At 35.5% G+C, this 18,135-nt stretch overlaps 1 protein-coding gene and 1 long non-coding RNA gene across 6 annotated transcripts in view; both read left to right on the top strand.

Moving 5' to 3' along the window:
- reep6 (receptor accessory protein 6) overlaps positions 1 to 17,838 on the top strand; it is a 20,772-nt gene extending 2,934 nt beyond the window's left edge. Inside the window, exons 2-8 of one of the 5 annotated variants that reach the window (XM_030131759.1) lie at positions 5,945 to 6,038; positions 9,451 to 9,589; positions 9,731 to 9,899; positions 9,995 to 10,128; positions 12,260 to 12,282; positions 14,365 to 14,387; positions 17,372 to 17,838. In XM_030131759.1, coding sequence (XP_029987619.1) covers positions 5,945 to 6,038; positions 9,451 to 9,589; positions 9,731 to 9,899; positions 9,995 to 10,128; positions 12,260 to 12,274 — 551 coding nt within the window. In that variant the 3' untranslated portion in view covers positions 12,275 to 12,282; positions 14,365 to 14,387; positions 17,372 to 17,838. Of the gene's footprint in view, positions 1 to 5,944; positions 6,039 to 9,450; positions 9,590 to 9,730; positions 9,900 to 9,994; positions 10,129 to 12,259; positions 12,283 to 14,364; positions 14,435 to 14,465; positions 14,803 to 17,371 lie in introns of those variants that run through there. The other 4 variants (XM_030131757.1, XM_030131760.1, XM_030131758.1 and 1 more) reach the window with 4 other exon arrangements.
- LOC115417719 (uncharacterized) lies at positions 10,306 to 10,924 on the top strand. Its single transcript, XR_003935191.1, has 2 exons — positions 10,306 to 10,409; positions 10,496 to 10,924. It is a non-coding gene; the product is annotated as an uncharacterized LOC115417719 (long non-coding RNA).
- Positions 17,839 to 18,135: the final 297 nt, after the last annotated feature.

Here is an 18,135-nt window from a genome sequence, read left to right as displayed (position 1 = left end):
CACAGTAATAAAATAGAACAGCAATTTGTATATTATGTACTAGACAATATATTATCAATATGATAATTAAAGACATATATATAAATAAGTGTACAAAAATATTGTTATTAAAAATTATGTGTTTTTTAAAATTATGTGTTTATATGAGAATACATTTACTTCATCTTTCAATTTTGCATTTTATATCATTAATATCATTTCACTATGTTGCATTTTTTCCATCTTTTACTTTGTTTTTGTCATGGTGTTCATCTGAAAGAACATTTTTGTCACGTTACATCTATTTCATGTTACAATTTTGTGGCCATGCACAATGATGTGAAGAAAAAAAAGATCAGCCTCATATACATTAAAAATAAAGTAAAGAGCCTGTTTTAAAAATGTAAGCAGTAGAAAGTACAGATATTTGTGTTAAAATGCAGCAAAAGGAGATGTTTGTCTGAAAAATAAATACTTCAGTAAAGTACAGATCATTGCAGTTGACGTAGCTTTAATATAAAGGATGAAACCTAATGTGAATGATACGTTTTTTGACTGAAATTAACATTAAAAGCTAAAAAAAAAATAAAATAAAAACCACAATGGATAATCGCACATGATCAATAATGAAAAAGATCTGCAGATAAAATGACTTTAATTTAGTTCTTCTTAACAATTTTGTCGTAACAAAACATGAAGAATAAAGATAATATGGTAAAGTCTTACAGTGATTTAAAAAAATAAAAATAAATAGTGTTTCTGTGAATCATATTTGACCTTTTTCAGCTTTTATAAGTCAAGGCCTTCCTCATAATACCTGAAAAACTCAAACTAAACTCAACTAAAACTATTCAATTCCACAAAATAAAAATGTAATTATAACTACCATAGTATAAACTCTGTTTACTTACACACAACAGTTTAATTCATGTACTGAAACCTGCTGCTTAAATATTGGTTTAAAACTGACATTACATTAAATATTGTAATGTAAGTTGAAATAAGCCCGTTCTTTATAAAGTGTAATTACGTGTCTTTAACTGAATTTATTTCATAAAACATTTACTAATTTATTAAAGAATTTAGTGCCTGTGATGGTCTCAAAATAATCAGTTGTCCATGACACTGAGGCTTTTCATTTTATTTTTGAATAAAACAGGCTGTGGGTTGGAAATGATAAATAAATCAATCTCAATAAATCTTCAGTATCACTCGTAAAACTGAATAAAACAACAGTGAAATGAAAGCGAAAGACATAAAAAAGCACAATAATGAACATTTTGAAACTAGAATAAATAAACACTAGTTTCCATCCACTGTTTGTAGTTATTGGACATTAATTAGTGTCAAAGACGGTTTGTTTCTATGGTTATATTGACTTATTTAGTTAAACATCCTAAACCAGGATCCAAGTATCACTGTCAACAAAACACAAACTCAGGTGATAACAGGTGTTGTTTGTCTTGGAAAAAGAACAATCTGTACTTCACTGAAGTATTTAGTTTTCAGACAAATGACTCCTTTTGCTGCATTTTAGCACAAACATCTGTACTTTCTACTTCTTACGTTTTCAAAACAGACGCTTAATTTTAGTTTTAATGCATATGAGGCTGATGTTTTTATTCCACATCATTGTGCACGGCCACAAAATGAACACATAGAAAAGGTTGAATTCTTTGGTATGTATTAATACAAATATCACAGGACAAATGTAAGAAGTCTTATAAAAGATGCGGTGAGATGGAGTGACAAAAGATGTAACGTACAACAAGACGAAAAACCTTAAAAGATGTAACAACTAAACAATATAAAAGACAAAAAGATAACGAATGACATTACAATTACAACAAATATATACATAACAAGATGAAAAATTTGCAAAATGAAATAGATGGAAAAGATGCAACGAGATAAAATGACAAAAAATAAGACATGATTAAATTAAATTAAATTAAAAAGACAAAAATGAAGTTTAAAAAAACAATTTATTTATTTTATTTTTATGTCATTTTTAAAAAGTTTTTAAAGTAATTTTATTGATTCCATTCCATCCATTTTGTCAAGATAATTCCTTAAATATACTTTAATTAGCATAACAAGATGACGTAGATGTAAAACGACAAAAACCTAGGAAAGACAACAGGACATGACAACACGAAGACACAACAAAACATAAAAATGCAACAGGAGGAAAAAGATGTAAAAGACGCAACACAATGTAACAACATCAAACACGCAACAAAAAGACGCAACAAGACAATGAAACTGAAGTAATGTAAGAAGATGAAATAGATGTAACATGACAAAAGCAAATGTAGTGAGATGAAAAAGCAGAAAAAAAACTAGAAGCACTCGGAGAGCGCAGACCTCCACCAAGGCAGATTAGGGCCCCCCCCCCCGATCACCACCAAAATTTAATCATTTGTTCCTGGTGCCAGTGTCAACATTTCCTGAAAATTTCATCCAAATCCGTCCATAACTTTTTGACTTATCTTAAAACAGACAGACAGAAAAACAAACGAATCCCAGTGAAAACAAAACCTCCACCGTTACACTTGGCGGAGGTAATAATAGCTTAATAACCTATAAATAATGACAACTTCATATTTTCTTCTTGGTTTAATGCAGTGTTTGTCAAACTGTGGGGTGGGGGTCATGGGTTCACTCCTGCGTGTTTTTTTTTTTTTTTTTTTTTTTTGTTCTTCAGGTTAGAACATGAAGCAGGTGGAACTAATGTTTGATGGTTGGAGCACCCAGGACTCATTTTATGGACGAACACCAAACCAGTCTGTTATCATGGTGATCTGTCACTGGACTAGACAAAGAGTTTAGGTTTGGACAATGGACAAGGACTGGACTGGAAAAGACACATGGACACACAGGTTTGGGTTTTGGACAGTTTGGACAGTTTGGACTTGAATGTTCTCAGATGTCCAGTGGAAACGAGCTCATGGACCCACTGATACTGGTCACATGTTCATCTGTGGAACTGTTTGTTGGACTAAAAAAACAGTAACTTTATTGTCATAGTTGTAGATAATTGCACATTTCCTATTTTAATTTGTAAAAGTATTATCTGAGGGAGCCGTCTGGATGAGTTTATTTGTATTATTCAAACAAAAATCAAAGTTATTTTTAACCCATAAAGACCCAAACATCCACCGTCGACCAAAATCATCTACTGATATAAGATGTTAAATAACTGTTGATCTGTTAATCCTATCGATAAATGTAAATAATTGGTGTCAAATACAGTTCTTCATCTTTTCATGGTCATCAGATATGACCCATTTCTACATTCAGAGGCTCCGTAGTTACCATGGAAACACTGTCATCTTCTACAACATTGATTCACCAGTAAAACCCATGGAGTTGGATCAGTGACAGTGGATGGACACACAGGGTTTATGTTCTGTTAAGGATATATTTGACTATATTTGACGTCACTTTTTCTTCAGATTTCTCCGTTTTTGATTTAATAACCCTCAACTTTAATCTGAGCTTTTATGAACATCTACATAATCAGTAAATTTAATAAAGGAAAACACCTAATTTTCACTTAAAAATGCAAAATACAGAGGACAATATTATAATAAATTGTGATAAATCACTTATGAAAGGTTAAAAATTAAAAAAAATAAAATAAAAAATCATTTGGGGACTGCCACAAAAGTAGGACTGGGTCTTTGTGGTTTAATTTGCACAAAATGTTATTCAAGGAAAAGCAAAAAGTGCTGTTATAATATTGATGTTTCTTTTAATAATAGTTATAATTGCACCACTGTTATAATGTTGTTGGGGTTGAGGGGGTCCTGGAGGTTTATGCTCCTCCAAAGGGGGGAATGACAGAAAAAGACTGAGAACCACTGGTCTAATGTGAAAAAAAAAATATTACGCTATGAAAATATTTACATTAATATTCTATACTTTAACAATAAAATGTGAATAACCTGAGCAAATATGAACGACGTGAAATGTCTGAAGAAAATTAAGTGTAATTTTACCAGTCTTCTGCCTGTTCCTAAATGTTTTTTTGCTTTTGTAGATCTGATCTGTAATGTATGTGTATAAATGATAAGATTAGGCGTAATATTGTTAAAATTGCACTTATTTTTCTTAAGAAATTTCATTTTTTTCAGGTTATTCACATCTTTTTTGTGAAAGGATAGTTTCTAAATGTAAATATTTACACAGTTTGGTGTTATTATTTTTGCACTGAAACAACGAGAAAAATTTGGATTTGTCATTATTTATGTTATTATGAGATTATTTCATTTGAATGATCCTGTTCACTTAAGACCACATTGGGCTGAATGTGGAACCTGACAGTTGGACAGTCCTGTCGTAGACGTACAGACACGACCACTTAGCAGTCGTCACATTCCACCAGTGGAACCATAAAGACAGGGTGAATCCTGTTCCATTAACACTGGTGTGATGAGCGGAGCAGCAGGAACAGCAGACTATTCATGCCAGGGCGATCCGCTCAGATACAGGATGTGACATCAGCAGTGCCTGGTGCACGCTGTCCCTGCTCGCTCCCATCACTGAGGCTAAAGCAGATTATCCGACACACAACGGCCTCCATGAGCCCACCGCCGCCTAATCTGATCAGAGGTAGGACGCTTCACAACACTTCCTGTCTGTCTGAGGTCACGTGATGGCCTTTAAATGTTTAGTTGGAGACCTAAACTCCATCAGAAACACAGAACTCACTCACTTATTCATTGACTTTGGACACAGTTTGTACAGATAAACTCAGTCCAGCTGCATCATAGTGTTTCTCTGTGGATTTTACCTGGTGTCTGCGTGAGCGTGTATACACACTTACACCAAGGTTATAATTGTTTTGGAATTTTCATTATAGTTTAGTTTTATTTAGTTTTGACTTTTTTCTCTTATTCAGTTAGTTTTAATTAGTTTTTAGAGCAGGTTTGCTAGTTTTTATTAGGTTTTCTTTTTTCTAAATGCTTAGTTTTAGTTTAGTTTTAGTTTTTTCATATCTTTTATTTTCCTCACTGTCACATTCAAAGAAATCCCATACTGGACTCTGCTGCTTTCTCCCAACTTTAGTCCGACTTTGACAAAGACGAAAATGAAGGGAATTTCATCCATAATTTTTTGACGTTTTAGTTAGTTTTGTAAGCACACAATATAGTTTAAGTAAGCTATCGTTTTTTTTCTTTTAATTACAGTTTTTATTTATTTCAGTTAACGAAAATGATTTTTCAATTCTAGTTTTTGTCATTTTGTTAGTTTTCATTAACGATAATAACCTTGCTTTGCACCTCATGTTATAAAAGGTCATATTATTTTTCACAGTTTGTATTAGGTTAAGTTACTACTACTTACAAATTATTGCTTGTATTGTTTATGGATTATGTTTTATTAATAAATATGCTGTAATTATTGAAGAAAACTGTTGAACTGTTGATGTCTGTTTGTATGAATGTACTACCATGATCATGTTGTGTATTCAATAATAATTTAATCACTACATTATGTATTAGTTGTGGTTGAATGCTTAGATTAGGAAAACAATTATTGTTTGATTCATGTATTAAGTTAGTGGTAAAGGTGTAAAAGCACTTGAGGGGTTGGATTAAGTAAGTTTATACTTCTTCCTACTCCTTTTCGACCATGCAAAATTCAGACTTGCACATACATGAAGATAGATTCTGTTCATTTAAAGGTTATTTTGTTTTTGTCTTATTTTGCTTTGTTTGGTTTTATTTTGTTTCTTTGCATGCTCAAAATAAATAAATAAATAAAGGGTTAATCTCCTTTATAGACACCTGTTGGTTTTATAATTATGCTTCATTATGTCCAAGACCACGTCCAAAACTCATGAACCATCACCATTTCCAACATAAATGGAGGTTCCTCTGATTCTAATCCTCAGTTTTTCTTTCCTTCCGCTGTATCTACACTGTCTGTAAGTTGGTCTCCTGTCTTTGCTCCTCAGGTGCCGTCTCACTGACTGGACTCTACCTGGTTTATGGATACGGCGCCTCCCTCGTCTGTAATCTGATTGGTTTCGTCTATCCAGCTTTTTATTCGTGAGTGATGCGGATTTGTTTGTTCAACCTTGTTAAACCCGTAAAAATGTCATGTTCTATACCAGGGGTGTCAAACTCATTTTAGTTCAGGGGCCACATCCTCCCAGTATGATCTGAAGTGGGCCGGACCAGTAAAATAATAACATAATAATGTATAAATAATGCCAACTCCAAACATTTCAATGTGTTTTATGGTGAAAAAGGTAAAATTACATTATGGAAACCTTTACATCTATAAACTGTCCTTCTAAAAATGTGAATAACATGAACAAGAATGAAAAAACTGAAATTTATCAAGAAAAATAAGTGCAATTTGAACTATATTCTGCCTCTGCTTCTCATTTGTAAATGTGCATTACAACTTACAGATCACAATGGATCTGCAAATACACAAAATATTTTAGAATCAACAGATCTGCACTTCTGGGCAAGTTCAAGACCTGGCTGTACCAACATGGCCTCTTGCCCAGGCTCCTTTGGCTCTTCACTGTTTACGAGTTCCCCGTGACAGCCGTAGAGGTCATGAGAGGAAGACCAACAAGCATCTACGAAGATGGTTGGATATTCCCCCAAGTTTCTCCTCAGTGGGACTTTACATTCGGTCTGGGCAGCTGCTGCTCCCTCTGTCATCAGTAGTGGAGGAGTACAAGGTGGCAAAGTGCAGAGTTGTGTTGAGCCTGAGGGATTCCAACGATGATCTGGTCAAACAAGCAGGTGTCACAACCAGGTCTGGGCGCAAGTGGGCTGCCAACGCAGCTGTGGAGCAGGCAGTGAACTCTCTGAAGCTGCACGACATCATCGGCAACCAGAGCGTCCATCGGCAAGGCCTTGGCACTGCTCACTTCCAGACTTGGAGTGATGCAAATGCAAGGTCCAGACGAGACATGGTGCAGGCAGCGGTCCGGAACGGGGAGGAGGAGAAGCAGATAGCCTGGGCAGTGGAAGAAGGTTCCCAGGGGGTGTGGACAAAATGGGATCTGCCCAAGCGTAAGGTCACATGGTCAGAGCTTTGGCGTCTGGAGCCTTACTGCATCTCCTTCCTCTTGAGGTCCGTGTATGACACCCTTCGCCATCACACCTGCGCACGTGGAGGCTGAGAGAGGATCCGCTCTGCAAGCTCTGCAGCCAGAAGGGAACTTCAGCACACATACTGTCCAGGCGCACAACAGCTTTAACCCAAGGATGGAATAGGTGGCACCATGATAAAGTTCTCCTCTCACTTGCTGACACCATAGAGCGGGGAGAGAGGCAAAAAGAGACCAGCTGGCACAGTCACAAGGAGTGTGATCACCTTCATTAAGGAAGGAGCTAGGCCTAAGACCATAAAAACAAAGCCCAACATTCTTCAAGCTGCAAGCTCCTGGGAGATGAGGGTCAATGTAGGAAGGAGGTTGCAGTTCCCGGAGGTGGTCCAAACAACCTCCGGCCAGACATCATGCTGTGGTCAACCAAAGACCAGAAGATAATTCTGGTTGAACTGACAGTGTCATGGGAAGAAGGTTGTGAGGAGGCCCACGAAAGGAAGGCTGCAAAGTACCAGTCTCTGATCCAGGAATGTAGAGACAAGGGCTGGCAGGCATGGTTGTTCCCGGTGGAGATGTGGTGCCGGGGCTTCCCAGCCCAGTCGGTATGGCGTTTGCTGTCATCTCTGGGTCTGGATGAGCGGAACAAAAAGTAAGCTGCTTGCAGGATGGGGGAGGAGGCAGAACATGCCTCGTGTTGGATGTGGAGCAAGCGAGAGGAGGAAGGCTGGAGGCCAGGAGCAGGTGGGCTGGCCACTCACTGCCGGCCCACCAACTGGAGAGTGTTGTGGTTGAAGGCCGAAACACTCAGTGAAGGTTGTGCACCACCTGATGACACCTGCTCCTGGCCAGTGGCTACAGCTATCTGCTAAGGTAGCTGAGAAAAGCACACAAAGTGTATGCAACAAGTAGTAACTGGCAGAATATGAGCACTATTGCACTTACTTCTCTGAGGAAATCTCCAGTTTTTCATATTTTTTTGTGAAAGGCTAGTTTGTAAATTTACACATTTTCATGTAATTTCACTTTTTTTTTTTTTTTTACACTATAACAGAGGAAAAATTTGGAATTGTCATTATTTGTAGGTTTTTATGGTAGTATTTTACTGATCTGACCCACTTGAGACTATTTCACAAATTCATCCTACAGGCTGGATTGGACCCTTTGGTGGGCCAGATTTGGCCCCCGGGCCGCATGTTTGACATCTGTGTTCTATACTGAGGATTTTGACCGTGTTCATAATAAATTAAATGAACTACAAGTCCCAGAGACCTTAGCTGTCATAAATAATTAATCTGACATTTTTTTCTGTATGTTAATCTGTTAAACCTCACTGATGAATCCATAAATATGAATGAACTGTTTCACTTTTCTTCTTCATTCTTTAGGCGAAAAAAAAAAAAAAAAATCTTACAAAAACGTCCTGATGTTTCCTCGTAATGTCTCAGTTACATTGAGTCATTAAAACAGCATTTACTCAATGAGAAGCTAATGTCATTTAACTGCAAACTGGTTCAGATCTGTCCCATGGAAGCTCAACATTTGAAGACTGCACATACAGTAGCGGAAAAAATTATTAGACCACCCCTTGTTCTCTTCAATTTCTTGTTTATTTTAATGCCTGGTCCAACTAAAGGTCCATTTGTTTAGACAAATTTAATGATAATAACTAGAATAGCTCATAGTAGTTTAATTTCAGAGCTGATATCTGTCCATTTAACATGTTTTCTTGATAAAAACCCAAATCACTTCCGTTCTTCCATCAGCATCTATGGCATTGTACTGACAAAAACAGTGCTTTTATTCATTCCATGTTTTCTTTTCTGTCTGTTTTAGTCACATGATACAAACCAGAGTTAGTGCTTGATTGCATAACCATTGTTTGTGATGACTTTGATGGTCTAATAATTTTTCCATGACTGTATATGCGTATAATTTTTGCCTTTCACAAACCTTTTGACCTTTTGACCTTTTGGCGGGCCGGTTTTGGTCCAAGCAAACAAAAATCCCCCACCTGATCACCACCAAAATGTAATCATTTCTTCCTTGTGCTAGTGTCAATATTTCCTGCAAATTTCCTGAAAATCCATCCATAACTTTTTGACTTATCTCGCTAACAGACAAACAAACAGACAAACAGACAAACCCTGATGAAAACATAATAACAGGTAATTATGTGATCTCATAATCATGTTTTTCTGGAGGGCCTGATATGCATATGTGTGGACATTAGAACTTTACTAAACCAACAAACCTACAACTTTTACATCGAACTGTAGGAACACAAAGTTTCAACTTAACAACTTTAACAAGTCAAAACTCTTTATTTCAGGCTGAACGTTGGACTGTCATTTTCTGTAAATGATGTTTTTTTTTTTTCGTCTCTCCAGAATCAAAGCCATTGAAAGTGCGAATAAAGAAGATGACACCAAATGGTTGACGTACTGGGTGGTTTACGGCGTCTTCAGCCTGGGGGAGTTCTTCTCTGACATCTTCCTCTACTGGTTCCCATTCTATTACGCATTTAAGGTGAGACCAGCGTTCACTTTACCAACAAACCTGGGAAGAACCAACACAGTGCCTTCAAAGGTCCAGTTCTGTAGTTTTCAGGGTCTGAGATCTGGACCGTACATGTGTCCGTTAAGTCCAGTTGGCGTTCTGTGGTTCCAGTGTCTGTTCCTGTTGTGGTGCATGGCTCCCATGTCGTGGAACGGTTCTCAGGTCATCTACACCAAGGTGGTCCGGCCCGTCTTCCTCCGCCACGAGGCCACGGTGGACAACATGGTGAGCGATCTGAGCGGGAAGGCCATGAGCGCCGCCGAGACCCTGACCAGAGAAGGTAAAGACCAGCGGGCCCAGTACGGAGCCCAGTACAGAGCCTAGTACGAAGCGCCAGTCTGAGGGTTCATGTTTCCTCTGGTTCTTTAACTCCAGTTCTGTCCAGTCTGGTGAAGAATCAAGCCCTGGTGAGGCCGGCACCGCAGCCTGAAGCCAAAAGTTTACCCAGTTCATCTGCAGCAACAGCGTCGACAGCCAATACTGCGTCAAAACAGGACGAAGACAAACCAGTACGTAACACCACTGATACACCAGTTAGAACCCAGTAAGATAAGGGAAGGGGAGAGAAGAGAAGAGAAGATGAGATAAGATAAGATACGATCAATTAAGATAAGATCAATAAAGATAAGATAAGATCAATTAAGATCAATTAAGATAGCATCAATTAAGATAAGATAAATTAAGATCAATAAGATAAGAGAAGAGAAGATCAGACTTTATTCATCCCACTGTGGAGCCATTTAATTGAAATTAAAGATCGTAGTAAAATATGAATATGATATGTAAAAATGTTAATATAAGTTAGTGATAAATAAATAAATATGTACACACACAAATATGTTCAGACCAGATACACATATTTACAAACCAGTGAAGGAAAATATACAGTGAAAACAATTACATGTGAAAAAATCCTATAAAACAGCCCAGATTCAGAAATACTTAATGCAGTTGTTAGTATTATTATTATTATTATTTACTTAATTCAAATATCTTGTATTAAGTTAAAATGCTAATCCCCTTTAACTAGAATGAAATTCAAGCTGCTGGAAAATTGAAAAATAATTTAATAAGTGAATTTACAAACAATGAAACACAGCAGTTTCAGATCGACTGAATGTAGTTGAACTGAAATCACTTCACTGTTAAATAAATGAATGAAAACCATCTTCTTCCTCTGATGAAATTTTGCATAAATTACATCTTAAATTGCTCAGTTTATCTGTAATTTCTCATTAAGGTAAAGATGAGTTTTCTGCAAATGAGATGATGTTTCTACAGAAAAATATCCTTCACTTTATGCAGTAAAAGACTTGTTTTCAGAAAAGGTTTGTTGATATCCTCCTGAGGTCCAGAAAAGTGAAAATATTTATTTTTTTTTACATTAAATAAAAACTGTATGATGCAACAGTTTTTCAGATCCATTTTAAAAATTATTCTTATTTATTTATTTAGTTAGTTACTTAGTTAGTTAGTTAGTTAGTTAGTTAGTTAGTTAGTTATTTTAATGCAACGTCCTTTGCAATGGACAGCACTTTTGAAGTAAATATGTCAAACTTTTGTCCCCTACACAGGACAAAAAATATATTGCTGGGTCTCAGGAGGATATTAACTTTTTACAGTGGACAGAGGAGATAAGGCAAGAAAAGACAAATAAATGAAGCTCATTCTTCTTAAAGGGAATCAAAAGTATAATCTATGGAGATGAACAGAATTAATTCAACTGAAGGCAGATACACAGGTTTGATAAAAATGTACTTAATGATTAGTTTTGGAAAAGTGGGGTGTGTTTTTAGCGTAGAGCAGCCGGAACCTCAGCGCTGTAAGAAATACTATGCTGCTGTTTTAACTCCTCATCCTCATAGATTCGCAGCCTTTGCTGTTTTAACCTCTGCTTTCAGCTTCTGTTTGACGCCTCTGCATGTTCAAGTTTCAGCCTGAGATTCACAACAACTGTCAGACAAACTGTCTGATGTGATGTTTTATTTAGAACAAAATAACACAAAAAAAGACACGATTAACACAATAAATGAGTTGGGTTACTCTTACTTTGCACCGTCCACAGAAGTTTTAGTGTGTATTTTGTCTTTACTTTAACTTGACTTTGTTGTAAATGAACTGACATGTAGACGTTCTGTTGGTTTTACATCAATTCATGCATGAATTATTATAGTAAAAAAGGCTGTTTTTATATTTTATATTAAATATTGAATATAAGCAAGAAGTGGATCAGAAATGAAATGTTACCATTCGGTTAGATTAGATTTCAGATCAGAAGTAGTCATGTAATAGTATTATAATATGCACTATATATATTTTTAAAAATGATAATAAAGTGATAATTGTGGTCGTAACAACAATATTTAAGTAATCTAAGTATGTAAGAAATAATAGTAAAACTAGATAAAGTACAACAGCCACTAATCATCACATGTAAATCCAACTGTACGTCTTCCACACTGTAAAAAATAAAGTTCTTCATAACAGACGTGTATGAACCCGTACAGTCTGTAGAGGGCGCTAACAGCCAATGGGGTTGGGTTTGTCTTTGGATTCTTAGTTGATGTGAATATTCAGTGATGGGGTTAGCTCACCTGTTTGGTTTAGACAGGTCTAATGGTACTAACTCACCTGTTCCAGCCTTTCCTGGGTTAATCTGCTGGGTAAGTTCACAGGTCTGGTGTTAGTGGTTCATGTGAAAACCAGTCGACATTAAACAGGATTCAAATGAACATTTCTGTTTATAAAGACTCAGGTCTGTCAGACTCATTTCAGTTCAGGTTCCACATTCAGCCCAATATGACCTCAAGGAAAATAATAAGATCTTAACCTATAAAACTCCAACTCCAGACTTTTCTCAGTTTTAGAGTGAAAATGATGAAATGTTTACATTTACAAACTATCCTTTAAAAGATGTGAACATGAAAAACCATGATCAAACTGAAATTTATTCAGAAAAATAAGTGTAATTTCAACAATGTTATGCCTCAGTTTATCATTTACACATCTTATAGATCACAGTGGATCTACAAATACATAAAACATTTAGTAACAGGCAGAATATTATTAAAATGACACTTATTTCACACTTGTTCCCACCTCCCACCAAAAAGTGGTGGACATGAGCCTCTTCAGTCCTAACACCATTTCAGGGCCTGTTTCTATTCAAAGTGAAGAAGTAAATGCAGTTTAAAGGTGTGGTCCAGTCCTGGTTTAGTAAATAAGTAAAGTTTATTTAGTTTTAGTTTGGATAGATAAGGACAGATTTGTCTACTTTTCTGCTTTGGCTAAAAAGATACTAAAACTTACTGCATTTTACTTTCTACTAATGTTTAAGGTAATTTATTTTAAGGATTAAATGACCTAAGAAAACAAACAAACTAAAAACACAAAGAGAACTTCCATGTAAATATGTTAAAAGAAATTTTACTAAACATTATGCAATCCAATATGGCCGCCACCCTGTGACATCACAATATGCAAATTAGATGAGTAACTTTACTCCCATCATAAACTTTGGGTCATACTCAATATTTTTCTCATTTTCAGTATGAATTTATCTGGAACCACTTCCAAGGTACAGGTTTATGAAACCTTCATATCAACATTTTATACATTTTTTTTTAAAAGTCCTCCCCCTAAAGCAGTGGTTCCAACCCCTTTTGCCTCCTGACCCCATTTCAACATCCAAAATTTCTGGCTTTTTTAGGCTAAAGTTAATTTGTTTTTGATCATGTAATAGTTTGCTATACTGTGTTGCAAATAAACATTAATTTTAGACAACATTTAGACTATATAATGTAAGTTTTTATTAGTAAGTTTAATTTTTTTTATTTATTTTTTAATAAATTAATAGAAATTTCAGGCGACCCCAGACATTCAAAACTGAGACATTTTATTTGCTAAAATTAATTTATTTTTGATTGTGTAATAGTTTGCTCTAAAATGTTGCAAATAAACATTAATTTTAGGAAACCTTTAGGCTATATAATGTAAATTATTATTATTATTAAGTTTTAATTTTTTATCAATTACTAGAAATTTCAGGTGACCTCATTTGAATTCCAGGCGACCCCAAGGTTGAAAAACACTGACCTAAAGGGTTAAATAATTAGTAATAGAAATGATAAATGAATGGTATAAAATTGGTTAGTTGAAAAGAAAAATAACGCAAATATATATATTTATAATACATAAAACAAAAAAGCACATGAAAGAACAGGGTCATTTATAATTATTCCCATCTCAGGAAGACTCTCAAAGTACATCTCAGATGTTTTCCAGGTCTTTTTAAACTCAGAAACATCAGATCCTCGTTACATTTGTTTCATTTTTTGAGTCGTTCGATGGTTTAATTTTCCCGCGTCGACTGGTTTGTGTTTGTGAGCAGACGTTGACTGGAATTATCCTTCTCCATCCTGGACTAAACACACCGTACGCAGCAGATACTGTTCAGGCTCCGCCCATTCCGGTTCAGACATCTGGAGAATCATAATTCCAGTTTTGACCTTTGACCCCAGTAGACCGTCAGCTGTGAGGCTTTACATGTTAGAGCAGCTCTGACCCGCCCATCAGCAGATGGATGACCTGTGACCCCGCCCACCACCACCTTTACCTGCAGGCTTCAGAGCCCCTTAGCCCCGCCCCCTGACCTTTCCCTGCTGATCTGTGTGACCTTTAGCATCAGCTGATCTGTGTCTTTATCTGCTTACTGACACGTTGTGTTTGACGTGTTTGTGCATCAGGACGAGCTCTGTGTCGACTGATGGTGAGTCTGACTCTGCAGCAGGGTGGAGTTTATTTACCTGGGTTCACACCTTTTTTTTTTTTTCCTTTTTTTTTTTTTTTAACATGAATCAGCAGTTTTTTCAGGTTTAAGAGCCCAGTCTGTCGTTTTATCAGGTGACAAATGTTTAGATTTAATTCATTAGTAACATGTATGTTTGATCATTTCTGAGTGAGTTTCTGTAAAAACCTTCCCGTCCTGGTTGAAAATACAGTAAATATTATAAAATGTACACACAAGATAATTAACAAGATTAAAATAAACTGAAGATTTTTTGTCCTTTGCAACATTTAAAAGCTCTTGTATTTTAAAATAAAGTTAAAAAGCACTTTCCTATATTTTTGAGGACTTTGTTAATCAAAGTCCTCAAAAATATAAGTGTGTTATAGTAAAAAAAAACAAAACTAACTTTTTTTTTTTATCATATTTATTATGAAAAACAACTTTAAATGCACAGAATGAAACTTTTGGACTATTTTCAACTCTTGTCCATGTGTTCAAACATTTGAGTTTGTCTAGATCATTGTGTGTCCATGTTGTTCTTCTTCTTTTTGGTTCTTTAGTGTCATTTGGATACTGTGTGATGTATACATTTACAGATATATTATCAGTCCCTCCAGAAAAACACAATTTTGTGATCACATAATTCAATGCATAATCAAGCAAATAGTGCACATTATTGTCAGCTTATCGGCCGACAGGCTGTTAGCTACTGTCGTCATGTAGCATCTGTCATCCTTTACAAAAATGTCAATCGTCTTCTTCTCTTAAACTACAATTCCAATTGACTTCAAACTTGGTATACACCTTCTGTATGATGATGTCAACAAAAGTTAGTGAAATTATTTGGATCCGGATCTGATTCTGGATTTGGTGTGACTTTGAAAAATGTTCCCATTATAACAGATAGGAAGTGGATGGATGCAATAAAACAGTTAGTATCAATGATATCAAGTGTGAATTTGAATTTTTTACAGATCTGATTGGAATATGAGCAAAACATGGGCTATTTCTGTAATAGAATAAATACACAGAACTGGGGGAGAATGAATGGATCTGGATACATTTCCCAAAGCTTTGAATTTGGCTGCTAAGCTACAGGGCCACTGGTCCGATTCTTTCAAAAAGGGCAAATATTCACTGCAATAATAGCATGTTTCTGTGCAAAATCCATGAAATATGTGGGGCTCACATGATTTCATAATCCCCGCATTTTTTCACATAAAGTTTAAAAAATATTGCATTGTAACTTGATACGGGTAGTGATGTAATAAACGACACGCAACGTCACAAAAGGTAAACGAACCACGAACCTCAGAAAAAGTCCTGCAAGATGATGAAAACCCCATGTACCCCCTGTCCATGGAATGAATGTTTACTTATGTGTGTTTGATTATTATGGGATGGAATTAGACATGTTTTACTTAGTAGTTACCTTGTTAGAACAGGGGGTGGAAGAAGAGTCTGTTTTTTTCATTGAAATGCATGTTTTTCCAGTTCCCACATATTTTCATAACTTTGCTTTTTTTTTTTACATATTCACACAATTTCACCACATAAAATCACATAAAAACCCAGCATATTCCATCACATAATCAAAGAGTTCTGCCCACATTTTTCTGGAGGAACTGATATATATATATATATATATATATATATATATATATATATATATATATATATATATATATATATATATATATATATATATATATATATATATGTATATATATGTCTGTAACGGTCCACAAACCGAACCATTTCAGTACACACCTGTTCGGTTCGGTACACAGCTGTACCGAAACAGCACAGTATGTTGAGAAAAAGAGAAAAGGAACTAAAGACGTCGGTTGATGCGGAACTTTAAATCCACGCAAGTTCCACACGGACACAGTGAAGGAGCACACAAATACACAAAGTGTCCTAAACAGTTTGTTCTCTGTCCTAAAATAAATAATTAGGTTAATTTTATTGTCAGTGTTGTTCTTCAGTTTGTTTAAACCGAAAACCAGTTTGTCCTCTTGTTAATGTTTCACTTCATGTGGAATTTTTTTGTTGTTCTTTTTCTGCAGAATGTGAACTGACAGAACTGGGATTAGATTTTTCTTGTTTGTTCAAAACTACTCGTCAGGGAAAAGTGCAATACTAATGTTTAAAATACATTTAGTAATATTTTATTTATTTTATTTTCTATTTGATTTATAGCAGCAGAATTATAGTATTCCTGTTGTTCTATATCCTATTGTCTCCAAAATATGGGGGAAAAATGTTCAAAAATTCATAATAAATGCATTAAAGACATTTTGTGGGGTTTTCTTTTTTCCTGTACCGAACCGAAAATAAACGAACCGTGGCTTTGAAAACCAAAAACGTACCAAACCGAAAATGTTGTGTACCGTTACAGGCCTAATAAATATACATGTTTATATTTACAGCTCAAATCCAACTGTCAATGAACTGTACAAACTGGAAAAATACAGATGAAAGCACTGAAAAAAAAACAGTGAAACTTGACAAAAACACAGCAAAACACACCAGTAGAAGACTCCAAAACAGCACTATGACTATTATATACAATTATTTACAAGACTGCATCACTGAAACACAGCTGAAACACCTCTAAAACACAGCTAAAGCACAGCTGAAACTTCACTCAAACAGCTGAGACTTCACTAAAACAGCTGAAACTTCCCTCAAACCCAGCTAAACGTACTGAAACTCCTCCATCTGTGGACTGTTTAATGTGAGTGTACCTCACATGTCTGAAGGTCTGATTCAGACACACTTGACAGACACCTCGTCCATATATATATATATATATATATATATATATATATATATATATATATATATATATATATATATATATATATTTATTTATTTATTTATTTATTTATTTTATTTTTTTTTTTTTTTTCCTTGTCCATGTAAACACATTCACTGTGGACTTTTGTCTTGTTTTCCAGTCTGACCAATAGCAGCAGAAAGGGGGCGGAGCCTCAGTGAGGAAGAGGAGGAGCAGACAGTGAACGTCTTCATGGTGAAGAACCAGACTGGTGTCTTTTTTTTATCAGATGAGTTCTATTTCTATACCAGTGGGGTCCGATTCTCTTCCTGTTGATTTAATGGAGTATATTATGGGATTACTATGGGATGGCTGTATTTATATCATTGTTATTTTAGATGAAAACACTTCATGGAACCGACCCCTTGGCTCAGAACCAGCAGAATCCACAGGAAGCACTCGACTATTCTGGTGCTGTTATTAGTGTTATTAGTGACATGAAACTGTCAAAAAGAGGAAGGATTCAGTCGCCATGGTAACCACAAACAACAGTGGATCAAAGCATCGCACTGAAACATCTCAGGAAGAATTAGAAGAGTCAGAAAAATAATGTTATTTCAGGTCATTCTTCTGTTTCCAGCACTTTCTGAAAAACGTTTTCTCTCCTTGTTTCTCGCTTCATTATATAATTAAACCACAAATGATGACGTTAGTTTTCCTCCTTCAACATCACTATGATTTTGTTTAAAACCTTCAACATTGCCTACATTTACATTTCTTTAACCAATAAGGATCCATAAAATACAGACTTTTAACCCTTAAAGGCCCAGAACTGTTTTACACCAGTTATTTCCATGTATTGATCAGGTTAGTGGATCAGCTGGTGTTAAACAGTTCAGATCAGCAGATGGTTTAGGTTGAGTTCAGTCCGTTTGATGATCATAT

Source organism: Sphaeramia orbicularis, chromosome 4 (genome assembly GCF_902148855.1).
Source record: "Sphaeramia orbicularis chromosome 4, fSphaOr1.1, whole genome shotgun sequence".
NCBI lineage: Eukaryota > Metazoa > Chordata > Actinopteri > Kurtiformes > Apogonidae > Sphaeramia > Sphaeramia orbicularis.
This window is presented reverse-complemented; position numbering and strand designations above follow the sequence as displayed.